The sequence below is a fragment of the Numenius arquata genome, chromosome 16 (assembly GCF_964106895.1).
Source record: "Numenius arquata chromosome 16, bNumArq3.hap1.1, whole genome shotgun sequence".
NCBI lineage: Eukaryota > Metazoa > Chordata > Aves > Charadriiformes > Scolopacidae > Numenius > Numenius arquata.
The window spans coordinates 16,699,704-16,717,135 of NC_133591.1; the positions used below are offsets into that span (position 1 = coordinate 16,699,704).

Sequence of the window (17,432 nt, forward strand, 5' to 3'; positions counted from 1 at the left end):
GGGAGATGTGGAGGTCGGAGGCCGTCTTGGGCTTAGTGACCATGAAATGGTCAAGTTTTCAATTATTAGAGAGGTAAGAAAGGGGGCTAGCAAAACCTCAACCTTGGACTTCCGGCGGGCGGACTTCAGCCTTTTCAGATCACTGGTTGGAAAAGTCCCATGGGGGGAATCCCTGAAGGGCAAAGGTGTTCAGGAAGGCTGGGTGTTTTTCAAGGAGGAAGTCTTAAAAGCCCAGGCGCGGGCCATCCCTACGCGCTGTAAAGCGAGCCGTCGGGGGAAAAGGCCGGCCTGGCTGAGCAAAGAGATAGGGTCACAGCTTAGAGAAAAAAGGAGAATTTATGACCTTTGGAAAAAGGGGCAGGCCACGCAGGAAGATTACAAAGGTATAGCAAAGTTATGTAGGGAAAAGATTAGGAAGGCCAAAGCCCAACTAGAACTCAACCTGGCTTTGGATGTTAAAAACAATAAAAAGAATTTCTATAAATATATCAATAGCAAGAAGAGATCTCGGGAGAACCTCCATCCTCTACTGGATAAGGGAGGTAACATAGTAACCAAAGATGAGGTGAAGGCTGAAGTCCTAAATGCCTTCTTTGCCTCTGTCTTTAGTAGTAGGATAGGGGGTTCCCTAAATATCCAGACCCCTGAACTAGCAGTTAGGGGCGGGGAGCAGAGTGAAGCCCCTGCAATTCAAAGGGAGGTGGCGAGGGACCTGCTCCAACACCTAGATGCAAACAAGTCTATGGGACCAGATGAGATCCACCCGAGGGTACTGAGGGAACTGGCAGAAGTGCTTGCGGAGCCACTCTCCATCATTTACCAGCAGTCCTGGCAAACTGGGGAGGTCCCGGCCGACTGGCGTCTGGCAAATGTGATGCCCATCCACAAGAAGAAGGGCCGGCAGGATGATCCAGAGAACTACAGGCCTGTCAGTCTGACCTCGGTGCCTGGGAAGATCATGGAGCAGATCATCCTGGGTGCCATCATGCAACGCATGAGGGACACCCATGCGATCTGGCCCAGCCAGCACGGGTTCACGAGGGGCAGGTCCTGCTTGACAAACCTGATCTCCTTCTATGACAAAGTGACCCGCTTGCTGGATGAAGGAAAGGCAGTGGACGTTGTTTATCTGGACTTCAGCAAAGCCTTTGATACAGTCTCCCACAGTATCCTCCTGGAGAAACTGGCTGCCCATGGCTTGGATGGGAATACCCTCTGCTGGGTTAAAAACTGGCTGGAGGGTCGGACCCAGAGAGTGGTGGTGAATGGAGTTAAATCCAGCTGGCGTCCAGTCACGAGTGGTGTCCCACAGGGCTCGGTACTGGGGCCAATTCTCTTCAACATCTTTATCAATGATCTGGACGAGGGGATCGAGGGCACCCTCAGTAAGTTCGCAGACGACACCAAGCTGGGTGGCAGTGTTGACCTGCTGGAGGGTAGAAAGGCTTTGCAGAGAGATCTCGACAGGCTGGATCCATGGGCCGAGACCAACGGGATGAGGTTCAACAAGGCCAAGTGCCAGGTCCTGCCCTTGGGTCACACCAACCCCCTGCAGCGCTCCAGGCTGGGGGCAGAGTGGCTGGAGCCGCCTGGCAGAAAAGGACCTGGGGGTGTTGGTGGACTGTGGGCTGAACATGAGCCAGCAGTGTGCCCAGCTGGCCAAGGAGGCCAACAGCATCCTGGCCTGTATCAAGAACAGTGTGGCAAGTAGGGACCGAGAGGTGATCGTCCCCCTGTACTCGGCACTGGTGAGACCCCACCTCGAGTACTGTGTCCAGTTTTGGGCCCCCTACCACAAGAGGGACATTGAGGTGCTGGAGCGGGTCCAGAGAAGGGCAACGAAGCTGGTGAGGGGTCTGGAGCACAAATCTTACGAGGAGAGGCTGAGGGAGCTGGGGTTGTTCAGTCTGGGGAAGAGGAGACTGAGGGGAGACCTTATTGTTCTGTACAAGTACCTGAAAGGAGGCTGTAGAGAGACGGGGGTCGGTCTCTTCTCCCAAGTCACAGATGATAGGACAAGGGGTAATGGCTTCAAGTTGCGCCAGGGGAAGTTCAGGTTGGATATTAGGAAACATTTCTTTACTGAAAGGGTTATCAGGCATTGGAATGGGCTGCCCAGGGAGATGGTGGAGTCACCATCCCTGGAGGTATTTAAGAAACGTGTAGACATGGTTCTTCAGGGCATGCTCTAGTGTCCAAGATTACTGGTTTGTGGTGGGGTGCTGTGTGGGTGGGTGATGGTTTTTGGTTTGGTTGTTGTTGTTGTGTGTTCAGGTGGTGGGTGGTGGTTTTGTTTGTGGTGTTTTTTGTTTTTTGTTTTTTTTTTTTTTTTTTTTTTTACTGTTGGTTGGACTCGATGATCTCTGAGGTCCCTTCCAACCACTACGATTCTGATTCTGATTCTGATTCTGATTCTGATTCTGATTCTGTTGGAGCAGGGCCAGAAGAGGCCACGGAGATGCTGGGAGGGCTGGAGCCCCTCTGCTGTGAGGACAGGCTGAGAGAGTTGGGGGGGTTCAGCCTGGAGAAGAGAAGGCTCCGGGGAGACCTGAAGAGCCCCTTCCAGTCCCTCAAGGGGCTCCAGGAAAGCTGGGGAGGGACTCGTGGTCAGGGAGGGGAGCCATAGGAGGAGGGGGAAGGGTTTGACACTGAAAGAGGGGAGATTGAGATGAGATGTGGGGAAGAAATTCTTTGCTGTGAGGGTGGTGAGAGCCTGGCCCAGGCTGCCCAGAGAAGCTGTGGCTGCCCCATCCCTGGAGGGGTTCAAGGCCAGGCTGGATGTGGCTTTGAGCAACCTGGTCTGGTGGGAGGTGTCCCTGCCCAGGGCAGGGGGTGGCACTGGGTGGTCTTTAGGGTCCCTTCCAACCCAAACCCTTCTGTGAGTCTATGATTCTATGATTAAAACAACACGCAGTTCCAAGTTGATGCTTGTTTTATTAGAATCTCATATAATGATTTCTAAATGTAACATTCCCAATTTATGACACTCAAGGATCAAGATCTCAAAGCTTGTTGCTCTTTTTGCAAAAACTCTAGGTTTTGAAGAAAAAGACATTCTAACCCAATGTCTTCAGTACATTAATGTGAAAATGTACACAAAGTAGAATTTCATTTGAAGCACTGAACAGCTGAGACAAGCAATGTGAAAAGCTGAATTACACAAGAAACAATACCACCCGACATCCGTGCTACCAGGTTACCTTTCCACAACAATCAGTACTTCCAGGTCAGTTCTTTCCACCAAAAAGGTGCTGTAGTGGCGAACAGATCATGCTGGGGAAACAACAACAGAAAGAGCACATTATACTTCAAATGTTTCTCTGAGAGTTGTAATAACACGCTCATTTATGTCCACCAGAAAGACACAACCCCAGTGCAAAGTAATACAGAGGAAGACTGAAAAAATAGAGGAAATATAAAGAATAACTTGTGCCACGACGGTCTCGTTAAAGGCACTGGCACACTTTATGATTAACAAGGAGTTTTAATTCTTCCAAAACTAACTCAAACCGACAGTCAAACCAACAGTCACTGCTGATGTTCAACGTGTGCTGCACAGGGAACAGAACGCTCCTGCGGGTACAGCTCCACAGCTTCAGAGCACTCCTTCGGGCAGCAGCGCCGAGCAACGCTCTGCACAGCTACTTTAATTAGAGTTTCGAAGGGTGTCTTTGGCAGTCAAGGTTACCAAGGCCACAGTTGCTGAGTTGCCAAATAAAGGTCCTGCTTACCTGGACAGGACTGAAGGTCCATCCCGGGAAGGCCCCGTTAGAAGGGGAGCGTTGAAGCCCTTTAGAAATGGGGCCAGAGGTGACACTCCTCAGCTGATAAAAGCCCCACTGGATGGGGGCTGGGACTGGGATCAGGAACCCTCCCGTGGGGAGGTTTTTTCCCAAAGGCAATTCACAAGAGGAGCATTTATTGGGAACGTTGCCCCTTACCACAGGACATCCCTGAAGGTTCCTTTGCCCTGGGAGACTTTGGTTTAACCACAGAAAAGAGGTGGCCGTTTTTCAAGCTCATGTAGAATCACCTGAACTGCCAGAACCAGACACAGGCTCCCACACAGGCTCGCACACAGCCATGCCTGCATCTGCTCAAAGCTGCAGGGTCAGTACCTTCTCCAGAACTTTGAGACACCTCTTCCTTCGGACTCTGTGCTTCCTTTGTTCACCGTTGGGTCCCTTCGCTGCAGTAGCTGCGTTGCACCCTCAGCCTGGGCGGTTGCTGGTTTCTGTTCAAGGTCAGATTCCCCAGGACCCCCTATAAGGAACAGAAGAACAAAACCACAAGCTGGCTCTCTCCACACTCCCTGCGTACCGACGGCAGACCTCGATGCTGAGAGGGGGGGCCAGGCTCCGAGGGCCATGACCCTGGGAGGTGTTACCGCCATCCCCATGCAGACTGGTTTGGAGGTGGGCTCCCATCTCAGCCTCGCTCCGTGGGCGAGAACGTGTTACGCGGAAAAGAGTCTCAGCCAAAGTCATTGCTGACCTACCACTTTACGGTGGTTCTAATGCCTAATCTCACATGCTGGAAAATACCAAACACAATTTTAAAAGGAAAACTAACACCGACGTCATCCTTACAGCTTTGGAGGCGATAGGACCAATTTGAATGGAACGAGACAGGAATTCCTTACTTACAGAAACTCTCTTGCTTACAGCCCACGCTAAGGGATGCTGGACTAAACTCATGCTCCTTTTCTTTGGAGGAATTCTGAAAGGAAAAGGAAACCAAGAACCGTCACACCATGTAAAATTCTGTTGCGCAGGAGATTTTTCCTTGTTTGCTTGCTCTAAGAACTAAAAGGCAAGGTCTACTCTCTTGTTCTGTGATTTTCATTTCTTTTCCTGCTACTAGGAGGACTTTCTTCACCAATCGATTTCTACCTCGCCCTCCTCAGGACATTCCCAAGCCCAAAATAAAGCTGCAATTCATTGAGTAGACTTTAACATAGCAGATAGTGAAAGAACAGCAGCAGCTATGCCATAGACAGAGATTTTAACAAAACACACAGAGGTGCTGCGGGAAATGACAGCCACTGGGCAATACAGGCCCCTAAACATCAGGCCTGCTAAGGCACGGGCACAGGAAATGGAGTAAGTGGGAAGGGACAAAAGTGAAAAGTGCCAGAAGCAAGAGGTGAGCCAGGGATACCCATGAGGAACGCTATCAGCAATACAAAGGACCACAAACAACAAAATCGGCGTGTAAGCTTTGAGAGAGAATAAACCAACTTTGTCATAGAGAGAAGAGAAGAGAAGAACTGATCCACTCCCTGATGGTGTTTCTCTTACACTAAGCTCAGGTTCACGCAAAATTCCGGACTGTAGATGGCCCGAGATCTTTGCAGTTTAGTCTCAGAGCATTAACTAAGTTAGGAAAATTATCTGCAGTGACAGTCTGAGCGTCTCTCAGTTCTCTTTTCTCTTTCTTTGGCCGCTCCTGGTGCCCTCGGTAAGTGGGAAGCTGTGTAGGCTCCACACCGCTCATCCTGACCAGACAACCTGCTGTCCAGATCACAGGCCGAGAAGGTGTTTGGATGGAGCTGAAAATGCAATCTACTTAACAGCCGTGTGACTGCGGCACTTCCACGCTCCTCCTTCTGGATTGAGTGACCACGTTGTAATGTCAGTCCTATGGGTACTAAGTAGGCAGATTTCCTTCATGTTTAACGAGACCCTTCCCTTTTTGAGATGCCTTCTAAAACACCAGGCGGATCTGGATCCAAAGTCATACGCTGCTGATAAAGTGAACAAGAGCCCTAGAGGAATGATCAGAAGAATCCTGAGGAAGCACAGGAGCTGTGCATATGGTTTTTCCTAAACATAATCTTTCTTCTGATCCTGAAAACTAAAAGAAAGCAAATGGAAAGCACACCAAATGGAAAGCATGTCACAGAAGCACCTGGCTCTAATCTCCCAAAAAAAACACATGTAAGGGAAGGGTCATCTGCCCATGACTTCAGGTGGCACTCGTGATCCCTGCTCTGGTATTCATAAACACAACAGTTTGTGTCTGGACATCCCTCTCAGCGTAACAGTGCCCTGACTAGTGCAAATTTCAGGTACAAGTCAAGGTGGCACAAGCATCTGTTCTGGAGAAGGTTCTTCTCACCTTAATTGGTATTTGCTGAGCTGACGAGTCATTCTTCATAGTTCCATAGTTTACCTGGAAAGAGCTCAGGATGTCCTCCCACATTAGTTAGCACAATATGAGGTATCGGTGAAGTCTGCCACCTGCCACATTGTTTCTCAGCGTCCAACACGCTCACCTAGAGCTCCAGCTTTCAACGACTCTAATGTTTGGGAAACTCAGGCACTGTCCAAGGAGCAGAGGCATTCTGGAGACAGTGGCTACAGCAAAGTGGAATATCAAAAAGCATCTTTCAGAGGATGACCCTTATCCCACCAAAAGTGCATTTGGGGCACCTGAGGAAAGAAGCCAGAAAGGGCACGTGTAGAGACCTGCCACTAATCCTGCAAAGGTAAGCTGAGGGGGGAAAAAAGGGATACAGGTTTTAGAGACAAAGAAGCCTACTCGTTTGAGAGAAGTTCTTCTGTACTGAATGCTCCTGAGGAGTTACCAGGCAGTCTCCTTCCTCTCTTGAAAATCCAACAAACCCAATAAAAAACCCTCTTCTGAAAGGAAGTTTTGGGCTTACAACAAAGTGAGGGCCGTTTCAATACAGGAGTTTATCTGGGCAGGCTGAAGGTAACCATGCAACTAGTAGCACCTGAAATCGCAGGCCATTGTATCTGCAGTGAATCCCTGCAGATCAATTATGCTGCGGTTGGACCTTTGGAACCAGATCTCCAGGAGCAAGCAGGCAGTATGGCTTGGCCACCTGAGATTTCAAGCAAGCCCACACATGGCATTTGCGTAAAGGCTCAGCCAGTTGTGGAGAGGTCCAGAAGGTTCCTGAAATGGGGGCAGTACGTCATCATGCAGAAACACGCAGAAACCCAGGTATTTGATGCAACTGTTCACCTCCCAAGGAACAGGGGGAGAAGAAGTTGTTCCTTATATACCACCAGGAAACTTCCTTTGTGGACAAACCCAAGAGGAATGAGTTTGCCTTCTCGTAAAATCCTCTCTCTGAAGAGCTGGAGCAGGAAAAAGGCCAGGAAGGTGAGACTGTGGCAGGGATTTGAACTAAATTAGAATGGGCATCAGTGTCCAGAAAATGGATGAAACACACTGGGACATTTGGGAGGATGGGCAACAGCCAGGAGCAGGAGAACAGGGGTGTCAGTGAAGACCCCGTTTCCCAAAGGCTGTGCCCAACAGCAGCTCTGTCAGAGCAGCCTTTAGCTGTGAGCTAAAAGAGAAAGAATCTTTCCCTCCTGACAAGGTCTCTGGAGAACAATGGGTTTAGAAAGCAAGTGACAATCCCTCTGGAACAATCCTGTTGTAAATCTGCCTTCCGATGCCACAGTGAGAAGAGGCTGTTTCAAGAAGAGGGAGATGCTGCAAGGCCATCAGCACCAAGAAAGGACACTGGTGGGGAGTGGCAAATACTCACGCTGGAGCCAATGCCAAGGTGTCAGCAGCCACCGTTGGCCCTCCAGGGAGTTCTGCACAAATGGGCATGGGAGGGAAAAGAGGACTGGAGTCTTGAAGACAAGGCAGGGCATCCTTCGGGTTCATCTCCAGGAGTCTGAGCTCACCCCTACAGTTCAGAGCTCAACAGTCAGAAAAGCTCGTGTCGTCTCCCAGGAAAATTCATCCCTTGGCTAAGTCAGGAATCACAAATGCCTCCATGCAGGCGATGCAGGTGATAAGGAGAAAAAACCTACATGAAGGCATTTTTATCCTTGCCGCTTTAAGAATTTAGGACTAAACAGATACTGTTATCTCTTTCTGAATATTCTGTAGCTTACCATTTCACATCCATGCTTTGCTTTACTCATATGGTGAACACAGTCGGTTCCGGTTCTAAAAAGAGGTCAAAGAAGGAAGAACTGAGTTTACAAGAAGTCACAAAAAGGAAGCAATCTCGTAAATGGCTACTCCGAGTATTTTATTAGAAATCAGGGTTTTAGTACCTCTAGCCAACAACATAGATACTCTTAATCTATATTTGTTCTCATGCTTTAAAGTCTCATTTCAAAAACAAAAATAGGCACTCATTCCAGTATCAGGCTTTCTGCTTTTCTAGTAAAACCAATAAGCAGTTAAAGAGGAGAAAAAAAGCATTACATGACCTGGAAAGGGGGATGGGCAGCAAACTGAGAAAGCTGCAAATCCTATAAGGTTACTGACACAAAGAGAAGGGCAGGGCGCAAAGAACCACAGAAAGATCTTACAAGACTCGGTCACGGAGCAATAACATGGCAGAGGAAACTCTGTACAGAGAGGTACAAAGTGACCCACGTGGGGAAAACCAACCCTGATTTGCACACAAAATTGTCCTGATCGGTGTCACTGGGGAGGGACACCTGGAGATTTGGAGAGCTCAGCTCTCAATAGTACCCCAAGAAAACACGAATCCAAATGCCCCGTGAGGAACTGTGAGCAAAACAGCTTGTCCAAACAGAAAAAAAGATCAAGAGGTGATGACTGCCAAACTGGATCATGAAAGAGCCTTTTATGGCCTTATATTTTAGGCATCTACAACCCATGTCTTGGCAAAAACAGATTAGAAAGCATTCTGGATCCTGGTCTCATTCTTCACCCATTTCCACGAGTTTTATTGTGACTAGAAACTGATGGGAGAGACGGAAATTAAGGACTACATTTATATGAGCAGGAAAAGGCTTCAGGCTTCTCCCGTTCTAATCTCTGCATGAAATACACTTGGGGAGTGGGAAGAATCTAAGGCACCAAAGGAGATGATTTGACATGGTCTGTCCATCGCCATGGAAGGGGGAAGGTGATCATCCGATCACACCACCGGATCTGGGACTCTCTGCCAGATACCTGTGAATGTTAAGTACAGACACAAATTGTCTTTTTTTAAAGCTACACTCCAGCTACACTATAACTAACGATGGGCCTGCCTCTGGAAGGTGATCGAGAACTCAGCCTGAAGTCAGCCAGCATGAGCCGGCATTGCGCCCTCGTGCTGAGGGCGGCCAACAAGCCCCTGGGGTGCATTAGGAAGAGTTTCGCCAGCAGCTCGAGGGAGGTGATCCTTCCCCTCTGCTCAGGCTCCTTCCCCTCTGTGGGCTCCGTCCAGACAGGGCTCCCCAGGACAAGACGGGTACTCAGTGGGGTGAGCCCAGCAACGGGCAACAAAGATGCTGAAGGGACAGGAGCGCTTTTCATATGTGGAGACGTTGGAAGAGCTGGGATTGTTCAGCCTGGAGAAGGCTCAGAGGGGATCTCATCAACATATACCAGATGGGAGGGAAGAAAGAAGAAGGAGACAGGCTCTCTTCAACAGCGCCTTCTGGCAGGACAAGAGGCAAAGGGCACAAATTGCAAAACATGAAATGAAATCTGAACACAAGAAACAACTTTCTGACTGCAACTGTGGTCAAGAACGGCAACCAGAAACGGCCTACAGAAATTGTGGCATCTCCACCCTTGGAGTCCACCTGAAGGGACACATCCTGGGCAACGTGCTCTGTGTGCAACCCCTCCCCATCAAGCAGGAGGGGTTGGACTCAATGATCTCAAAGGTCCCATCCTACCGCAGTGATTCTGTGAAATGCCCAGAGAGGGACCTCAGCCTCAAGCGGTGAGGCAGCATTCACCAGCCGACCCAGAGGAACAGACTGGCCTTCAGCTGGAAAACTGCTCCCAGTTCTTCCCTCCCACCCCCAGCTCAGGTGCGTGAGCCAGTGCCCTGCTTTGTCACCCTGCTGAGGTCTCACCCCACTGTGATTCTACAGAGAACGTGAACACAAAGGAGATCAATAGGGAGACCCCTAGTTAACGGCACAGGAGCCTGAAAGCACGGGACAACTTTCTCCAAACACGGGCAATGCTGCTTAGGTCCTGTCACCTATGGAAGAGAAGGAAGAAGACAAATGGGATCACCCAGGCATGAAACCGGAGGAAGGTACAAGAGACATTAAAAATTCTGGTATGTGCCCTAGAAGTCTATTTTGTAGCCAACTGACCTGTCCGTACCCAACCGCGGGCATGAGGTCTCTGCTCCGACTTCCACTCTTCTCCTCTTCACCTTTTCTTCCACTGCAGGACTTTCTGATGCTTCATTGCTTCTCTTGACCTTCAAAACATTGCAAACTTGGTATTGATAGCATTTGATTTTGACTTTTCTAGTTTAAAAAAAAAATCCAGAGTTAATATACATTCCTATTTTGCAAAATTGTTCATGTTTATACAATAAAGACCTCAATTTTATACAATAAAGGAATGTAATGCTAGCAGAGAGAGCAGGAGTTTCTTTTGGGGAATTTGCACAGGACGTATTCACTAATTCACTCCATTTTTAGACACTCGGATCAAAACCAAACCTACCCGGAGCTCTCATTAAACAAAAACTTTCCAAAGAAGCTTAACTTTGTTGTTTACGACACAGCACCAAGGAAACTACTTAATGATTCAGCCATATTGACCTCCTCCTACAGACTCTCACAGTGAAGAAACCATTTGACAGCTCGGCTCAGAGTTGTAGAAAACACATTTCACTGCAGCCACCAGGGCCCTCGGCTCCTCAGGCAGGACTTCATTCAAAGGCTGATGGAACCAACAGGACGATTTCTCCCAGCTTGGATGGTTACAGGTGAGAATTCAGTGCCACCTCACAATGCCTGACTGACACCCAGAAAAAGGAGAACTAGAGCATTGCCTGGATCTCTATTCTGCTTCTCCACACTATTTAGAATATAACTTTAAAAAAAAAAAAAAAAAAAACACCAAAAAAACCCAAACAAAAAACACATAAAAAACTTACAAGTCCATCACTGCCCTTGTTTACTTCTTTACCTGTAACAGAAGTATTATAAAATTTGGTGAATATTTGGTGACTGGACTTTCTTTAACCAACTTAAAAGTACATTTTTGCATTGCACCTCACTTTTGGCAAACAAGATAAACTCCTCAGAAACCATGCTGGACTTGCATATGATATATTGACACTGAAAAACTGCAAACGCAGCTCTTTCACAGTTAGAATTCCTGGCTGGGAATACCCCATGTCAATGGGATGGGGACAGTTGCTTTTCTTGAAGAATTAAAGGAGTCTTCAGAAGAGAAGAAGGAATGAAGAACTGTTGGCATCACTGTATTTTAGGCACCAGAGGGAAGACACAAGGACAGCCTGAGCATGGACTCCCCAGAATATTGGCCAGCCAACCTCTGGTGCATGGCATCCATACGTATCTTCCTGAAGGAAAATCCCTGCCAACAGAAACTAGAAACACCAGTGCCTGAAAGTAATAGCACATTATGCTGTGCATAATTTTAGAACAGAAATGTACAACCGTTGCAGAGTGCGATTCAATACTGGAGCAAGGTGTACAGGGAAGTGACTGAATTCTCCACCTTTAGGAATTTTTACATCCAAAGATGGTATCTTTGACAGGGGCTGCTACACGCGAGCAAATGGGGGAGACCAAGGAATGACCGCTTCTCCATTTTACAAAGGAGACCACAATATCTGCACTAAGCAGTCACAAGAAAAACCAGCAGCTTTTCACAGGGACCAATAATCAGAACAGGAAACAGTAAGAATAACACTCGGTTTTCACAACAGAGGAGGTTAAATGTGGTGTCCCACAGAGGTCTCAGCTGGCGCCTGAGGCTGCTCAGGGAATTCACCGAAAACCTGGAAAACGAGACACTAGTGAGGCGACAACATTTGCTAATCATTATTACCATTATGACTATCATTATTTAGAAAAAAAAAATGCATTCTTTCTTTAGGACAACAGAAACAAAGAGCGTGAAGTTCAATGTCAACAAACGTGGTCAAGCACAAGGAAGAAAAACATGCAGCCCATACACACGTACTGGCTCCAGCCCAGCTACTGGCATTACAGAACAAAGGCTGGGAGCTGCTGGGCACAGCTTCATAAAAATACTAGCTGAAGAGTCAGCAGGGGTAGAAAAGGCAGAGAGATTCGGGAAATTTTAGAAGGGCAATACAGGACAAAAGAGAACACGCTGTTCTGCTCTATCTCAAATCCACAGCACAGCCACGCTGCACACAGGTTTGCTCCCTCCAATTCAAAGACACGGTAGATGAAAGGAAAGGGAAAAGCAAGACACAGATGACACATGTTTCCAGAAATTATCCAAACATAACCATAGTGACTTACCACAAGATACGTTCTGCTGGAATGAGTTGAGTTCCAGATACATAGTGCAAATGTAGGGATAAGGCACAAGATGGACATTCTCATGTTTGAATCTCATCTTCGATACCCTCTCCCATTTACTCCAATCTGAGAACGATGCTAAGGCTTAAGAACACAGCACTAACGTTTCAAAGGAGCAGGCGCCCTGACGATGTCTTCTGGTAAGGCTTCACAAGTCACACCACCTGGCATGTGCGTGTAAGGCAGCACATACAATCCATCAGTAAGAACCGTATGAAAAACCACTAGTGACACATTACAAGAAACACTCATCCCGGTGACCCTCTCCCAGAGCTCCCACTCACCCACAGCTTGTGAGTAACTAAGAGTTATGCCCCAGCAAGGAGCCTGACACACAGGCTGCAGGACAACTCATCACACCAGGCCTCTGAGCTCGCAGTTCTCACCAGGGCCCAGTGCTGGCCAAGCACGGGGATGGATTTTCGAGTTCTAGAAATACAAGTCCATGAATCAAACTCTCCTCAAGCACGCAGGCAAAACTGGCTGAGCTTTAGTGAAGCAAACCAACAAGCCCAACATTTGTTTTGGTGCTTCCCGTCTGACGATGCTCTCGGCCACCTTCTCTTCCTGGCAGGAACAGGAGTAAGTTGCTCTCATCACCTTCTGACAGAGAAAGAGGATGACCTCGTTCTTGCCTGCTTTTATAAAGTGTGGCAATGGGGCCATCTTCCAGGACTGGAAGGGAATGCCTTGGAGGAGGAAACACCCAGATGTTCATTACTCCTGGGCACCCAGAACCACGGGAGGGGATACCAAAGGGCCTGATCTGATTCCCAAATTGACACCCCTTAGGACCGAAAAGGCGTCTCATTCAACCAACTTACTTTTCTCTTCAACAAGAGCCTCATGACAGTAACTTCTTTTGAACCCTTTACAGCAACTACGATATTTAATCCTAACGTACCTTATGAGAAAACTACTGCCGTCTTCTCGACTTGTGGCCAACGTTGCTGAGACTGCAAAGAGCATTTGACATTTTATCAGCCTTTTCAAGAAATGCACGAGCTTTGCTTGCCATCACATTAGGTGGGATTCCTGTCCCTTCAGATACACGTGTTCATTTTCTGTGGCTAAATCTGATTCGGAACACAGAGGCACTCAGCTCAAAACACTGCAAAACTCTCTTTTCACATCAGTTCTCAAGTGAAGGCAACACCTGAGGAGGATCTTCAGCTGACGTAAAACTGCAAAGCGCAAAGGCTTCACACTCCAGCTAAAGATCTGCACACTACCAGGCACGAATGTTGAATTAAGCAATGCCCTTTGTCTTGCAATTCTCTTTTACAGGTAGGAAAGACAGGATACACGGGAAAATGGTGAAGTGGTCTGTAGAAAATGGATGTAAGTCATCAAGATTTCCAAGGATTACTCGAATCGCTTCCTGGAGAGGCCAGAGAAAGAAACAAAGGAAGAGTATTAGCAATATAGCCACAATTCGACTGTGAAGTACAGTTTCAAGGCGTGGGGAAAATTTAAAATTACTTTACAGTTTGCACGACTCGTGGAAGAGCAGGTTCTAGATATTTTGCTTTTCCTCCTCCCCTTCTTCTCCGCACTCCCTCCCATCACCCAGAGTGCGCTGCACTCACAGACTCACAGACATTGAAGTGAATTAGTATCTTAATCTTGAAGTAACACAGAAGCATCACTATGAAGAGGGAAAGTGTGCTTTGAAATTTAAGAAGTTTTACACTTAAGAAGTCTCCTTTTTGCCAGCAAAACACAGGTAGCATTGACCTGCTTCGAAAATAAACATATTCCTCTTTTTCTGCATATTGACTCAATTCAGTTACAAGGGAACTGCAATTCGGCCCCAACTCACTCCTGCTTTACAAATGGGAAACTTTTTCTAGTAATACCTTTCAATATTTTCAAAAGTGAAAAAGAAAAAAAATTGAATTATAATTTTTTGTATCAATTAAAGTCAGCACATTTTCTTCAATAATATTTATAATGCTATTACTGTACGCTGAAGATTTTTCTTAAAATTAAGTAAGGAAGCATTCTTAAGCAGGCAGTATATTTGTCTCATTTCCTCAGGAATGGCAGGGACTTTCGTCTGTCTCAGGAAGAAGATGACGCCAACAGGGCTCATCAGTGGTCACCAAGTACTGGCATCATTCAAAGCACGTCCACTGGTTCCAGTGGCTCCTCAGTTGGGAGGGAAGCATGTGCAATCGAGCGGTAGATGAGCTGCTGCCAGGCTCGCTCACCAGCAGCACCGCAGCTCCTGAACCAACAGGAGGGAGTGACAGCTCGTCTGGCCTGAGAAGCTAAAAGCACTGGCCAGGTCTGGGGCTGAGAGCCGAACCGTGGGAAAGTGCTGCTGCAGGATGAACCTGAGCAGGAATCGGAAAGGAACGGGGTGCAACCAGCTCGACAAATAGGCAGCTCCATGGGTCCAATTTTAACAGTCAGTAGCTTCTTTGAAATACTTCAAATAAAAACCTTACTTTTCTACATTAATGCTGCCTGTTGATGGCATTTTTCATTTATGTCATTTTTTTCACCCTCGTACTCTCCAGAGAAGTTCCCCATTACTCTCACTTGAAACGCTGCATTTGACAAAATGTCCTCAGTCCCATAACAAACATAAGACTTGCTTAGCTCAACATTCAGAGAAGGTCCCAGGGACCTGCTCCCTCTCCTACCTCTAGCTCCTGGACAGCACTGTCGGTGGTGTTGAGATCAGGAGCGCTGTGAAACAAACAGAGAGAGCTCATCCCAGCCCAGTCAAAGAGCAACGGAGCGACAGTCCTTGTAAAGAGTTTAAACACCTACAATTCCCATTGCACAGAGAAAATACTTTGCAGACAGATGAACTCCCAATTTATTGCTTGTAAAAGATATCCATTATTCCACGAGGACTGTTTCTCTTTGGTTTTCTGCCCCTTTATATTTTGTGTGAGGAGATCAGATCTTTTCAGTCCATCCTCAGTAACCTTTAGGACAGGGTTGTTGACCAGGTGCCCTCAAACCAGTACCTGTCTTCCAGCCTATGGCGATGCCATTCCACTCAAGGGCCTACAAGAAGGAACCAGCAGGACACGTCTCTTAATCCCCTCCACGGTGCAAACCTGCCGAGGAACGGGCCTTCACAGCACTGGAGCTAAGCCCTGTGATGCTGGGAGCTGTGTATTGCCTGCAGCAAACTCTGCACGTCTTTTGTAAGCTGGCTTCTCCAACTTGTTTGCTGCAAGGTATCGGCCAACAACAAAATGCAGAGGGAGAGAGAAGGCCTTAAGGAAAATCCAAATCCATCAAAAAGCAAACAAATCACATAACTGTTACTTGGAAATAAGTAAATACAGTGGAGCGTAAGGAATTATGGCATGCGAGTATTCTCTGGTATATGCCCCGGGAGGCAGCCATTCTCACATCCTCCACATTCAGGGTCCCCAGCCAGAACTCCAGCAGAGACGAGAACTTGCCTTCCTCTTCGGAAAGGCTCTCTCCTTGCTTGATAAAGAGCAAGTCAATGACAGGAATTACACAGCACAGCACGACAGACATCACCCACCCAAGAATTAGGCTGTGGTCACGAAGTCTTCAGCAATCAGCAGGGAAACACAATTCAGGAGGGGACATTGCCACGGCGATGAGGAGACGAGGGTGGAAAGAATGGAAGAAAGCAAGGCACCACCCAGGGTCTCACGCCAAGGGTGTCAGACCTGCTCTCTGACTGCCGGGGACTCGTCGGTTGGGGGGAGTGTGAGGGGGTGGGGAGGAGGGAGGGTTATTTTCTTTTAGGTCTGGAGTGTGGACATTTGTCTTCCCAAGTAACTCTTAGGTGTGACGGAGCCCGGCTTTCCTGGAGATTAAACACCCGCCTGCTGATGGGAAGCACCGAAGGACTTCCCGATTTCGTTTGTGCACACGGCTTTTGCTTTACTTATTAAACTGTCTTTATCTCAACCCACTTTATCCTTACTTCCACCCTTCTGATTCTCTCCCTCACCCCACTGCGGGACGCTGAGCAAGTGGCCACGTGGGGCTTAGCTGTTGGCTGGGGTTAAACCGTAACAAAGGCTCTAGAGCTTCTCAAGTAAACACTTACAAAATCATAAAACGCTATCAGTAAAAACAGCCTCTCGTTCCACTGAAGCACAAAACCCAGACGTGGCAGTGACACAGGAGCATTTTATACAGCTCAAATTAGTCTCTCAGGCCAACGTTCAGCCTGTGCGAGTGCAGCAGCGACTTTTAAGCGACCGCTTTCATAGTTAGTGGAAGAAGGCAGGACAGAGGAGCCCCCAAACCTGAGTTTTGTGTCTCGTATTCACTCACTGCAACACGCAGCCATCGCACCCAGGCTGACTGTGCCTTTCCCACACTTACCTGCTGAAGTTGCCGTACCGGATTTTAAATTTGTACACAAGCCCGCCTGCATGAAGGAACCTTGTTTCAGGCAAGGGATAGGTAAATGGTTTCAGTGACATCTTTCCTCCTTCCTGGATGTAGCCTAGGGGAGCAGGAGAGTCAAAAGTCAACGACTAAAAGCCTTCACCAGATCTCACGCTGTCCTACCAGAAGAAAGGATGGTGAGCAGGGATTCCTCATCTGCAGGGAGAACAGGCCTCCCACCAGCCAGAAAATCGCGGATTCAGGTGTCATTTCCAATAAAGCAGAGCGGTTTTGAGCAGGATTCGAGGACAGACTTCCAGCCGACGGCCACCCGCCTCCAGCCACACTGCTCCGGCGATGTCCCCACCAACGTCCTCGAGGCCGACAAGGCCTCTCGCCCCGGGGGATGTCGACGAGGCCCCGGCAGGGCCGTGTGGCAGCCCAGGACCGACCCCGGCCCTCAGGGACCACCCGGCTGTGGCGTCCCCCGCAGCCCCCGCGGGTACAGCCCGGAGAAACGCCTCGCCCCGCCGCCCCCCCAGCGCCTGCGGCCCCCGCAGTCCCGGGGCGGAGGGAGAGCCCGGGGGCCGGCGCCGAGGGGAGATGCCGCCGCCTCCTCAGCCCCGCCGCCGGCCCCGAGGCCCCCGGGCAGCCCCGGCGCTGGCGACCGCCGGGAGGCCCCGGAAGCCCCCGCCGCGCCCGCCGCCCGACCTTACCTCAGGCGGGGCCGGGCCGGGAGAAGGCTGGAGCCGAGCCCGGCCGACGGGAGCCGGACGGGGCCCGGCCGAGCTC

The 17,432-nt window shown here is 48.7% G+C and overlaps 1 protein-coding gene across 1 annotated transcript; it reads right to left on the bottom strand.

Annotated features, from left to right (window-relative positions):
* Nucleotides 1-3,227: 3,227 nt before the first annotated feature.
* On the bottom strand, nucleotides 3,228-16,735 carry LOC141472619 (membrane-anchored junction protein-like). Its single transcript, XM_074159771.1, has 10 exons — nucleotides 16,635-16,735; nucleotides 14,948-14,993; nucleotides 13,602-13,677; nucleotides 12,237-12,362; nucleotides 10,871-10,902; nucleotides 10,074-10,183; nucleotides 7,887-7,941; nucleotides 4,647-4,719; nucleotides 4,119-4,263; nucleotides 3,228-3,273 (listed from the first exon to the last, which is right to left on the bottom strand). Exons 1-10 carry the CDS (start codon nucleotides 16,733-16,735, stop codon nucleotides 3,228-3,230), a joined length of 810 nt encoding a protein of 269 aa, XP_074015872.1.
* Nucleotides 16,736-17,432: the final 697 nt, after the last annotated feature.

Bases quoted from the DNA above. Each gene is read 5' to 3' on its own strand.
- LOC141472619 (XM_074159771.1), bottom strand. From the start codon at position 16,735: ATGTCACTGAAACCATTTACCTATCCCTTGCCTGAAACAAGGTTCCTT. The intron at 14,994-16,634 runs GTAAGTGTGGGA...TTTGTTTCACAG, and splicing joins CGGTACGGCAACTTCAGCAG to CGCTCCTGATCTCAACACCA. The intron at 13,678-14,947 runs GTAGGAGAGGGA...TGGCCTCTCCAG, and splicing joins GTGCTGTCCAGGAGCTAGAG to GAAGCGATTCGAGTAATCCT.